This window comes from Brachycentrus maculatus, unplaced genomic scaffold (assembly GCF_059751285.1).
Source record: "Brachycentrus maculatus isolate JH-2025_06_01 unplaced genomic scaffold, ASM5975128v1 h1tg000053l, whole genome shotgun sequence".
Lineage (NCBI taxonomy): Eukaryota > Metazoa > Arthropoda > Insecta > Trichoptera > Brachycentridae > Brachycentrus > Brachycentrus maculatus.
Window position 1 is genome coordinate 749855 of NW_028280807.1, and position 13190 is coordinate 763044.

The 13190-nt window shown below is 35.6% G+C and overlaps 1 protein-coding gene across 2 annotated transcripts; it reads left to right on the forward strand.

Moving 5' to 3' along the window:
• The first annotated feature begins 167 nt into the window (after positions 1 to 167).
• LOC148312002 (trafficking protein particle complex subunit 12-like) lies at positions 168 to 12260 on the forward strand. 2 transcript variants are annotated; one of them, XM_088277988.1, is made up of 11 exons: positions 168 to 570; positions 3023 to 3330; positions 3689 to 3772; positions 4325 to 4405; positions 5067 to 5247; positions 6458 to 6615; positions 7371 to 7514; positions 8320 to 8466; positions 9021 to 9190; positions 10150 to 10273; positions 11614 to 12260. In XM_088277988.1, the coding sequence occupies exons 1-11, from the start codon at positions 411 to 413 to the stop codon at positions 11872 to 11874; spliced, it is 1818 nt and encodes a 605-aa protein (XP_088134114.1). In that variant the 5' UTR covers positions 168 to 410; the 3' UTR covers positions 11875 to 12260. The 2 variants fall into 2 exon arrangements, with proteins under 2 accessions (XP_088134114.1, XP_088134115.1); XM_088277989.1 differs by having other exon boundaries at positions 3026 to 3330.
• Positions 12261 to 13190: the final 930 nt, after the last annotated feature.

Sequence of the window (13190 nt, forward strand, 5' to 3'; positions counted from 1 at the left end):
AACAATTTATGTAATAAAAAGTATAGATGTAATGTAAAATTTATTTATCCATCAATTTTTTTCGATTAAAACAAAAATTTAGTTTATAATTACTAAAATTTGCTTATACCTACCTACCTACGTTTATGGTAAAATTTCATATGACCACACTCAAAACTATTGAAAACACAATATTGACAGGTGAACCTGAATAAAGTCAATTTTATCACCTGTCAAAGCGCAGATGTCAAAATTAAATTGTTAATTTCACTATAATTTTAGTTATTTTATTCAAGAACATCACTTTAAAATACGCAATAGCAATAGCGGCACTTTATCTCGACTCTAATAAATCAAACAGTCTCTTTTAGGTCATAGTTCAATTGCCGTCGAATGTTTCGGGTCAATTGTCAGCTGACATATGCATTAAGATGAATGAAAACAATGAAGCTCGACCGTCGCTGAGCAACTATTTCGGTGATGCAAATATATCTTCGTCTGCGGCGTTCTTCGATGAAATAACTAACAGCAAGGAAGTGCCCATAACGCCCATCAACAATACGCTAGCTAATATTGGAGTATTGGGAGAAGGTTGTTGTGATAACTTTTTTTTAGTTTATTGTAATTATTTTCTTATTCTTACATAATCAACTGTCTAGCGTCGTTGTTAATGATAATTTAGATTCGTTTAGAGTCTAAAGTTCTAACAATGAATAGATAAATGTGTTTTTTTTCAGGTATAATAGTGTGTGGTTTTGGTCTCATGCTAAATGTCTCTGAGTGTGTTATTTATTTATTTTTTCAAAACATATTACATACATAAGTCATATATATATATATATATATATATATATATATATATATATATATATATATATATATATATATATATATATATATATATATATATATATATATATATGTATATATATATATATATATATATATATATATATATATATATATATATATATATATATATATGTATATATATATATATATATATATATATATATATATATATATATATATATATATATATATATATATATTTATATATATATATATATATATATATATATATATATATATATATATATATATATATATATATATAAAATATTCCCTATGAGTAATTTTTATTTCTCATTTTGGGACATGGGATTAAGGTTAACAAGTAAATATAAAATATGAAAAAAACATAAGGTAAAAACAAAATAAGAAAATATGACTAATCACTACATATAATATATATCTTTCCATAAAGTATTTTTTCAGATAATTTATTTTGAATCCCCGAATGGGTTCTATTTTATATATCGCTCACTCCTTTCAAGAACGTCATAAATCAAAAAACTTGATTTTTCAGGAGAACCTTTTTAAAGTTTAAAAATATAAAACATGTATTAAAAATAAATATCAAGCCACTTATTGAACTTTCTACTGTGCAACAGATCTTTTTAGGTAAAACCTGATGGTTTGTTCTCCATTTGAAAAATATTTAGTATATTTTAAAAAAATAATTAAACAATACCTTTTCTACAAAATGCAAAAACAAGACTTTCTGCCCTGTAGCGGGTAAATATTAATCTAAAAATATGCCGCTTTTGCTGGGATATAGTACATTTTCTGGGCATTCCAGAAACATGCACAACTGAAAATTGACAATTTTTGATTTATGACGTTCTTGAAAGGAGTGAGCGATATGTCAGGCAGCTGGTTAATTTTGGCATAAGCAATATATTTTAAGCACCTTACTCCAAATTTAGTATAGATTAATTTAGTGTTTATCGGCTCCACATGTATTTTGTTATGTCCTCTATGCTATGGTTATGAATTTCTTTGTTAAAAATCGGTATGATGTTGCTGTGATTCGGTATGTGTAGTTGAGTTTCTGGGTTCGAAGCCACTCTTCCACAATTTGACACCTATTTCCAGGTCTTTCTTTTCTATGTAACGCGGTGGAACAGCATTCCAGCACCTTTTTTCACAGATATTTTTATTTTTAAAAAAAACTATATCAATTTGATGAAACAATGTTTGTGCCTACGTAATTACAATTTTTATTTATATAATTCGTCATAATGATAAAATATGGTATTTTAATGAATATTTAAATGAGTTTTGAATAAAAAAAATTAGTGGGACTTTTTCCGGAAGTTTATAAGAGTTTTGGGACCTTTTTCATTAAAAAATAACTCTGCCTATTTCTAATAAAGAGCCGCTTAGGCTCACAGAAATAGTATGAAATTCAAGTATTTTTGTAAATAATAAAAATAAAAATATTTCTCTTTTTAAAAATAAAATTATATTTTTTTTTTACATCAAATATGATTAATAAGCATTCGAGTTAGTTGAAGTTTGTTGTAATTTAATAAAATATTTATTCATTTTGATTTTTTTGGGAATTATACGGCTTGGACATAAAAAAATATATAAAAATAATTGGATTGACAATAATAAAGGCCAATTAAATAATTCCACATATCGCTCACTCCTTTCAACAACATTATATTTCAAAAAACTTTTTCAGGAGATCGTTTTTAAAGTTTAAAAATATAAGGAACTTATTGCACTTTTTACTGTGCAATAGATTTTTTTAGGTAAAACCAGAATGTTTTTTCTCCTTTTGAAAAATATTAAGTATTTTTAAAAAAAAATTAAACAATACCTTTTCTTCAAAATAAAAAAAACAACACTTTCTGCCCTGTAACAGGTAAATATTAAGTTAAAAATATGCTGCTTTTGCTGGGATATAGTACATTTTCGAGGCATTTCGAAAACATGCACAACTGAAAATTGTCAATTTTTGATAAATGACATTGTTGAAAGGAGTGAGCGATATGAGTAGTAAGACCTTAATAAAGAGATTGGTTTATAATATTCATATAAAAACAATGGATAATTCCTTATTTTCTGCATTTGAAATGAGGCCGGCGCAGAAGGCAAAAATACCCTTCCCGTCCTTAAGCATCAATCGTCCGAACAGGTTAAAAATACCTTTTTCGTCGGAAGTGGAATAACACACATTTTTTCTTTTCAGCAGAAAAGCCTCAAAAACCTGCTTCTACAAACCCGGATCCTGTAGTTTGCAAGCTTTTCGTGGATCAGTCAACTGCAAATCATTCCGTCTCCTTCAGTTCTGATTCAAGAGAAGACAAGGTCTCCGCATCTCTGCTGTTTGATATTCCGAGGACCATGACCACCGGAGTGAACCAGCTCCCAGATCCTTCCACCTTCTTCGATAACATCGGCCCCGCTGCGTCCATGAATGTCGCTGGCACAAATTTAAACCTCACCGAAAGTTTTGGGTCGTCAGTCGATATCACTCTCGAGAAAGTACCGTTGCAGGTTTGTAATATATAAATCATACTTGAGAAGTTTGCTTTCTAGGAATGGATTGATAAAGATAGAAAATAGGGTGAATGCTGGGTACAGGGTGAATGGCGCACTGAAATCAGTTATAACAAATGAAAACCTTTCCCCGAAAGCTAATCTGGCAGTACACAGCGGAGTCCTGGCTCCATGAATTCAAAAAAATTGAGTAGTGTAGTTGTCAATCATGGATAGAATGCTGAATGTTGCATGTGTGTAAAGCGATCACTTAACCATCTTATGACAAGATATAAACCCTGTAAATACCCAGACTTCCATATTCTTCTTCATCTATGTTGAGATATAAATTTTTTTATGTGCTATTAATTCCCAGGAATCTACGCCGAGTGGCGGAGAAGCTGACAGAAGAAGAGATGCATGGATTCCGACTGAACAAGCAAAGAAAATTTTATATCAGGTACATATTTCTCTTATCCTGGTGTTCCTTATTCTATCACGTAGACTCTTGACAGATATGCTCCTCAGCGTCTTCATTTCTGACACTCTTAGAGTGTTTCAAATTTACGCGCACCGTGATCACGCACAATCAAGTACACCGACCGAAGAAGGACGGCCAAAAGCACAAGCCAATCCAAGCCAATCATCCGTTTTATCATGCTAACCGGACTACCGGACGGTAAAATTCCTGTAGTGCACAAGCGCCCTTAGCCTGTCAGAAATGTTTTCATTGTTGTTTCATAGATTTTTAATATTTTCTTTGCTTCACAAGCATTGTGAATTAAAATACATTACAAATGTGTGCTCTCTATTTTCTTTCTTTCCCATTTAACCAGACCGAGCTACTGCGAAGCGTGACCAGGTACAACTAGTTATATAGTAAAATGGCTCTGCAAATTTAATATGCCTGTGACGGTTAATTTGTACGACTCTTTTTTCACGCAGTTGAATAGGGCGCTGCGTTAAATAATGCAGTGTTATTTTGGTTTAAATTTGCATCTCTGTTTTCCAGGCACAAACCTCACCTGCGGGATCTTTCTTTCCAGAAAGAGATGTTCTGACGATGCCCGGTGTAGTCTTGGAAGAGGATTTAGTATGTACATGAGATTTTTTTTATTCATCTTTGTGTGCAATATTTTCTTTTGACTTTAATTTTTTAAATATGAAAAATAAATCACATCTATCAGACCACTTTTTTGAGTTTACTAATAGACTGAGAGCAATTTTGTTCATCAACACCGACCCTCAGTATACTAATAACAAGTAACCGTAACACCCAATTCTGATCTGTGCAATGTTTTTTGACGTCTCTCGCGCTCTACCAAAAGTAAGCAAATAGAACGCTTATAAGCATCTCCCGGTCTTTACTAACAGTATGTAAAAGGCGCTTTTAACCGGTTCGCTGCCACAAGCGCATTAACGCGCTCTCCTATTCCGTGCTCGCCAGGCCGGCCATACAAAATAAGCGCTCTCCTTTGAGCTTGTCGCAAGCCAATATTAAATCCAATTGCAATATTTTTAAATTAAAATATATAGAAACATCTATTAGGAGGACCAAGAAATACTAAAAGATTACAATTTACCGATATTATCAAAGTTACAGTCATCTTTCTAAAAGCTTTACCATTTTTGTTGAAAAAAATCACGGCCTGCTGGGTATGATCATATTTATACCTTCTGTCATTGAAAGGGTTAAGCGTTTCCCGTAAAAAATGTGTTTATATGAAAAATCTTGCTATGTATTGTATTTTCAGGGCGACGTGTTGTACGATGTGGTGTCTCATTACCTGGGCGAAGGGGAGGCGGTGCAGAGAGGACAGCTGGGATGTGAACATGTATCCCAGGATGAGAGGGGACTCCGGGAGTTGATACAAGCCGGCTGCTTCCGGGCCGCCGTCAATCTTACTTCCAGACTGCTCACCATTTACGGACAAGGTAAATCCAGTCTGTAGTGTAATAGAGGTATTCCCAGGAGGGTCAAAATAAATATGTATTAGTGATTTTTCACTGTAACATTTATTTAATATGTACGAGGGTCATTAAAAAAATTAAGTTCTAATTTTTTAAAAATATACAGCTTTATTGTTCGTCCGCCTCCGTGGTGTAATGGTCAGCGTGTTTAGCTACCCTACTGGAGGTCCCGGGTTCGATTCCCAGGGGGGGTGAAAATAAATATTAGTGATTTTACATTGTAATATTTATTTAATATTACCCTGGACTGGTTCCTGAAGCGCAAGAGTGATCACCTTGCCTTCATGTAAGTAATGATCAAGATAACACTGCGTCAATTCGATGCAGTGCCCTATGCACCATTGGGTGCGGATAAGGGTTATAAGTAGTAAGTCAGTTATTGTTTTGCTTAACATTATATATCATTTTAAAGCTTAAAGTTTACTCTATTTTTCTACATAATCACCGTTTCTGTCTAAACGCTTTTGCAGACGATGCATTTTGCTCCAACTTTTGTTTCCCCAAGTCAAAATTTTGCCATCATTCCTCTGAGAAATCGAATCACCTCTTCCTTGACTTATGGAAGCGCATTCCACATTAAAAAAACTGAGATGTATGATCCAGAATTGCCAGAGAAGATTGTCAAGAAACCAGTCCATAGAAGGCAAATCAACATTCTGAGAGGACAATGTCTCCCGGTCCACTAGTGTATTATATGATTATTTTTTTTAGATGGGAATTGCATTAATTTTTTACCTTGCTTATTATGTACAAGGTTTATAGATCATTTAGTGGATTTTTGTTTCTTCTAGCTAATTAAATATGTTTTATTTGAATCCGTGTTGGGAACAGGAGGGATAATCTAGTGTGGGCCAAACAGGAACTTCTCATCATTTGTATTATGTGATTCATATGATGCGTGCAAGATGGATCGGCCATGTAATACGTCAAGAAGGTCTCTTGCATGCCATAATGGAGGGTATGACCGAGGGGACAAACTCTAGGGGGCGCCCACGCCCAGAGTACCTGGAGGACCTGTGCTGAGACTAGGACGTGCGCTGCTCATCATATGCACATTTCAAAAGAGCCGCACAAGACAGGGAAGAATGGAAGAGAAGAACAGAGGAAATTGCTGCAAACCAATCCCAGGATTGAAACCAGAAATAAAAAAATTATTGACATTTTGCGCTTCTAGGTGTGGGTAGGGCGGGTCATCCGGGCAAGCACTCCCCGCGATCTCTTCAGCTCTGGTTCACCCGGCTAGCTCTGCTGGTGAAGATCCACTCCTTCACGACTTGTCAGATGGAAGCCGAGGCCTTTGGAAACCTGGACAATCCGGACATATTTTTCCAGGTAATTATTTAAATAATTTTATAAAATAAAACTTAAACATAAAATTGCTTATGTGAAGAATTTTATTTTATATTAACAATATTCAGCTTGATTCTCTTTTTCAATGCAAAAATTTGTTCACCGATGATCACTTTTTTTTTTCTTGAATGTTTTTCGCAGATACTTTGTGGCACATTTTAATAAAATAATGACTATGTAAACTTTATAAAATAAAACAACTTTGTTTTTAACCACTTTTTATTGGTACACTTTTTCCAACCGGTTTCGACAAGAACTTTGTCGAAACTGTTTGGAAAAAGTGTACCAATAAAAAGTGGTTAAAAACAAAGTTGTTTTATTTTACAAAGCACATTTTTGGTTAAATGGCAATGTCAATAATCAGAATTGCCAAATTTGGATTGGAGAAAACACAGAAGCCTTTGTCGAGACGTTCTTACATCCATTAAAATTCACTGTTTGGTGTGCTTTATGGGCAGGTGGAATCCTTGGCCCATATTTTTTTTAAAGACGATGTTACGATCAATGGAGAGCGCTACAGAACCATGATTACTGACTTCTTTGTACCTCAGTTGAATAGCATTGATGTGACAGAGCTGTGGTTTCAACAAGATGGTGCAACATGCCACACGGCGGGTGCCACTATCAATTTATTGCGGGAAACTTGAATATGTATACATACCTCTAAAAAAACACCCTATGCCTAAGTCTTTTTTAAGACCACTATTTGTGAAGTTTTATGTATTATATATTTCCAGTTCTATCCCGATATGTACCCCAACCGCTCAGGATCCATGGCTTGCTTTTCGTTCCGACTCCTTCTCGCCGAGTTGCCTATGTACCTGAAGAAACCCGAGGTCGCTATTGCCCGACTACACTTACTGCTAGCCGTAGTGCGGAAGGTAATTATCTCATAGTATGAGGAATGTGGGTGTATTGCTGACATTATTTATTGATTTGGCGTTTAATTTGTAGACATTCGTTTGAAAATGCCATAACTAGGCGAAACAATTGTCACAATATTAATTTTTTATGTGTTTTTGTTAGTAAAATACAACTTAGTAGACTCAAAAATCTGTATTATTTTTTGACATCTCATCAAAGATGAAGAAGAATATGGAAGTCTGGGCATTTACGGGGCTGACGACCGTCATCGGCTGGTTTAAGTGGCCACTTTACACACGTGTAATATTCACCAATTCTACCCATTATTGACAACCACACTACTCAAATTCTTGGAAGTTCTATATATATTAACCAATTTAGAAATCTTGTTCTTGAATCACTAGAACTTCACTAGAGACATCTATTGGTGAGATGTAAAGAAGCTTTTTTACTAAGCAGAAACTCTTATATTAGTATGTGAGGTCCGAATCCTGGATTATAATCACACACATGAGAAACGCCAGAAAATACCATTTTCATTTTGATTAATTTTTTTGGAGATAATCCAGATTTTGTGAACAAGTATTTGGACACACTCAAAATGTTGTCAAAAATCTGTGTTTGATTTAAAAATTTAAAAAAAATTATTGGTGACATGTTGGTGACAACAACATAATGTATGCATGCCCGCATAGTTTGGCAAGGGCATTTTAGATTTGTCTCTCCTAGAATCATTCTTTCTCTTCTGTTTGTGTCATGACGCCTCATAAATTTGTTACTTGATAGTACATACATTGATTCAAAATAATTATTCACTTTCAGATGATCAAAAACCTAAAGTCCTCAAAATGTGAGGTCGGCAGCGACCTGGAGCTATCCACTCAAGACAGGCAGGAGTCCCTCAAACTGTGGTCCGGTCGAGAAGCGAGGATACAGTTTTCCGTGATTAACTGCGCGCTCCAAATGAAAGTAAGTTTCACATTTTATAACTTTTTTCATCTTTATCGTTCAATATCGTTTAGTTTACTTTTATAGCCTTGTGTCTGTGTTGGATGACTCGGAATAAAATGAGTATCGGTTCATTGCGACAGGCGCCGTGGCGTAGTTGGGTAGACGCTCGACTGCAAAGCTGGCGTCCTGTGTTAGATTCCTGCCAATTGCAAAATGAATTCAAGAAAGATTCATTTTCAATTGGTCTGGGTGCTTGTGATGTATTTTTCACATTCACCTTCCCTATACTACCTGCAGACAAGCATTTGAAAAAAGACGCTCTGTGGGTTATTCCTTTTTAAAATATAAATAAAAAATTCAACAACTTTCTAACACAGTACAAGAATAAGTGTAATATCCTTTTTTGTCAATCTCATAGAGATTGGGTTCTTACGCCTTCATCCCCCTAGCGTACACCCTTGTCCTGCCCTCTAGCGGCCGCTTTGAGTCACAAGTCAAGTTGTTAGAAACATTGCGTAAAATAAAATCTTTGCATGAGTATTTTGGATATAATAATGAATCTTGTCACGCAGGACTATTCTCTGGCCATCGAGCTAGTGGAAACGATGGCAGAAGACCCGATGTGGGGCCCCGCGCAGTCCAAGGCTCTGTACTCAGCCCTGGGGCGCTGCTGTCTGCAGGCGGGGCACATCCCCGGAGCCGAGGGCTACTTCAGGAGGGCCACCCAGATACGAGCCACGCAGTGAGTGTTGGTAGCCGTTAAAAACAATATGCCGTTTTTGCTGGGATATAGCACATTTTCTGGGCATTCTGAAAACATGCATAACTGAAAATTGACGATTGACATATGACGTTGTTGAAAGGAGTGAGCGATATGTATGACTTTCAAAATGTGAGTAGCATGGTTGTTATTCGTGAGTAGAATGGTGAATGATATACGTATGTAAAGTGATCACTTAACCAGCTTTTGATAAGTCGTAAGCCCTGTAAAAACCCAGACTTACATTTGCTTTTTCATCTATGTTAAGATATCAATATATAAATAACCCCTAAGTGGACAAACCCAGATTTGTCAACAAAGATTTGGAAACAAACCCAAAATATTGTAAATGTGTCGGGTTGTGGTCCCGTGGTTAGTGTCGCGGACTCTCGAGTCAGAGTTTCTCGGTTCGAACCCACTCTACCACAATTTGATACCTATTAATAATGAGCCACTTAGGCTCACAGAAATAGTATGAAATTTAAGTACAACATTTTGAGTGTGTCCAAATACTTATTCACAAAATCTGGATTATCTCCAATTACAGGAGTTATTTTCATATTATTTTATGACATCTCATCAAAGATGAAGAAGAATATGGAAGTCTGGGCATTTATGGGGCTGACGATGTAGATATATGTCTCTAGTGAAGTTCTAGTTATTCAAGGATAATTTTTCTAAATTGGTTCATATATATAGAACGTCCAAGAATTTGAGTAGTGTGGTTGTCAAAAATGGGTAGAATCGATCTATGATGTGTGTAAAGTGATCACTTAAACCAGCCTATGACGGTCGTCAGCCCCTTAAATACCCAGACTTCCATATTCTTCTTCATCTTTGATGAGATGTCAAAAAATAATATGAAATTTAAGTATTTTTGTGAATAATAAATATTGCTCTTTATTTTAAAAAAAAAAAAAAAAATTTAAAAATCTTTGCAGGTATCCTGAACAAGATGTCCGTGAGTTGGTGGACCAGTCGCTTCTAGCCGTTGCACAAAATGCCTTCGGAGATGCCTACCAGTCCCTGATCAAAGCTAACGAGATAGAACCTGCAAATATAATGGTAAATAATCGTGTAGTGCACAAGCGCCCTTGTAAAAAAAATATGACAAAATTAAATAGTGTGTTGTATCAACTTTATTAGTGGTGCAATGGGTTAAAGCACTGATGGCCAACCCGCGACTCCCTTACATGCGGTCCGCGGTCATGTATGAAGAATATATTTTTGAATCAGTGATATATTTGTAATACACGGTTTGATACATCAAAAAAATTTATGATTTTTTTGCCCTGTAGTGGGTAAATATTAAGCTAAAAATATGCCTCTTTTGCTGGGATATATGTAGTACATTTTCTGGGCATTCCGAAAACATGCACAACTGAAAATTGACCATTTTTGATTTATGACGTTCTTGAAAGGAGTGAGCGATGTGTGTTTTCTTCTCACATCTGGTCGTAGTAATGTTTTTTTTCTTCATAATCTTCCCTAATTGTACTTTCTGATTAATTCTGCATTCAAATTATTTATAATACTTACAAAAATTCAATATGTATGAAATTCGTCGTTATGATTTTTTTCTAATGTCTGTATGCGGCCCTTGGGAAAATTTTAGGTCATCGATGCGGCCCGGGGTGCAATTTGGGTCGGACAGGCCTGGGTTAAAGGCATGTCGGATTACGAAAGACGCTAGATTACAGGGGGGTCTGTTAAACAGATATACGATATTAATAACAGCATCCGACGTACAAAAAACGTCTTTAATACTAATGTGTATAATGAACAGAATCACATACTCTATTGGATTGTTCTTTGTGCGCGCGTTGCTTTGATAGTTTACTTTTGAGCTTGAAGACTGAATTCAAACTGTTATTGAATATTATTAACCTGCGATTTACTTAATAATTTTCTTCTTCTTCTTTCTGTGCCACTTCTAACGAAGATCGACGATCATCATGGCTATCTTCACTTTTGACGCTGCAGCTCGGAACAGAGATTTGGTGCTTCTGCCAAACCATTGTCGTAGATTTTTCAGCCATGATGTCCTTCGGTGTCCTTGAGTTCTTCGCCCTTCAATCTTTCCTTGTATGATTAGGTGGAGATGACGATATTTTTCATTTCTCATGACGTGCCCGAAGTACATCAGCTTTCTCTGCTTGATGGCCTATATTTGGTGGCCTTGATGGCTTTTATTTATTAATAATTTTAATAAATAAAAATGAATTGATGATATTTTGTATATGTAAGTATTGAGTTTTGGATTTATGGAGATGGCGTCTAGATGTGCATATTTGATATCTAGTACGTAGTAAGTACGAGTATAAACATTTGATGTCCAGCATCCCTTCTACAAAAAGTCACCGACCGCCACTGGTCTGTTTACTTATTTTCATTTATATTTCTAGGTGTTAAACAACATGGCAGTGTGTCTCCTGTACTCCGGGAAGCTGAAGGAAGCTATCAACGTCATGGAGAACGCAGTCAACTCCAACCCGAGTCGCGGCCTCAGCGAAAGCCTCCTCCTCAATCTCTGCACGCTGTACGAACTGGAGTCCTCCGACACCATGACCAAGAAGATGTCTCTGCTGAGGCAACTCTGCAGATACAAGAGCGATACAATCACCAATGTTACCATGTGCTTGAAACTGCAAATGGCTACCAATTAACACGTTTAACGCCATGGGGGCACCAGTGACCTCAATCAAGAGCTGAGTTAGTCTTTGTGATGATTGGTTTGCTTCTTTGAGTCACCATTGAGTGACAGGGTCATAATTGATAACTTATAATGTACATAAGTCTATTTATTGATTTGGCATTTAATTTTTAGAACTCCATTTTAATTTATGCATTAATTTTAAATCAACATTCGTTTACACCGTTAATGACACATTTGTTTGATAATGCCCTAACAAGGCGAAACAACTGTCACAATATTAATTTTTCACATTGTTTTTGTTTATAAAATACAACTTAGTAGACTCAAAAAATCTGTGCTTGATTTAAAATTAATACATAAGTCTAGTTATTATGTAATAAATACTTAAACTATAAATTTATTTATCATTTCACATACCCAATTTTTTAATATAGGTTTTACGATATTATCTCAACTCATACCTGACCTTTCCCCCTTTATTTTCACCTACTAACTGATTCATAAATATCTCTTTTCTCCATTATTGAAGATTGTGACCCTTGTGGAAGCAATAACTCTTCTCCAGTTATCCCTTGACTGCGCTGCACGTAGCGCTCCAACCACCGAGGTGCCTACTGCTGCCATCGTGTGGGGGATCTTCTTCTCCCTCTCTTCCCCTCCAGTCTACTGGTTTTGAAGCTAACCGCTTCTTTATCAAGACTGGTTAATACTAAAACACTATCTACTTAACAAAATTCAAAATATTTTGGCCGTTAGGCAAAAGAGCTTGGGTAGATCTCAAGTGCCTTTATTTTTTGTGTTGATTAGCAGTCAGTCATAAGGGATCAGGGATGTTGAGTGATTGGAAACATATAATAACAGACTTTTAGAAAAATCGTTTACTTGTGGCAAAACCTCAGATGAATGTGTGGCAAAACGATGTTTGAATGATGAAATAAGGAAAGAATGCAAGGCTGAGATAAGCATTATCGATAAAATTAAGAAAGGTGTGTTGAGATGGTTTGGACATGTGGAACGTATGAGTGAGGAAAGAACGGTTAAACAAATTTATGAGGCCAATGTAGTTGGAAAAAGAACCAGAGGAAGACCGAGGAAAAATGGCACAATCAGGTATGTCAAATACTTGAATGCGGCCGGGTCAGGAGTCGTAATAATCGTCGGGTATGTATGGGATGCATAAATGTGGAAGAGGCGAAGAATGTTTATAAAGACAGAGTGGTGTGGCGTTCGATTCTCTCTGCCTACCCCTGCGGAGAACCGGCGTGATAGTTAGTTAGTTAGTTTTAAATTATGAGGACGAATTAAAGTAATATTTTAATTATAAAA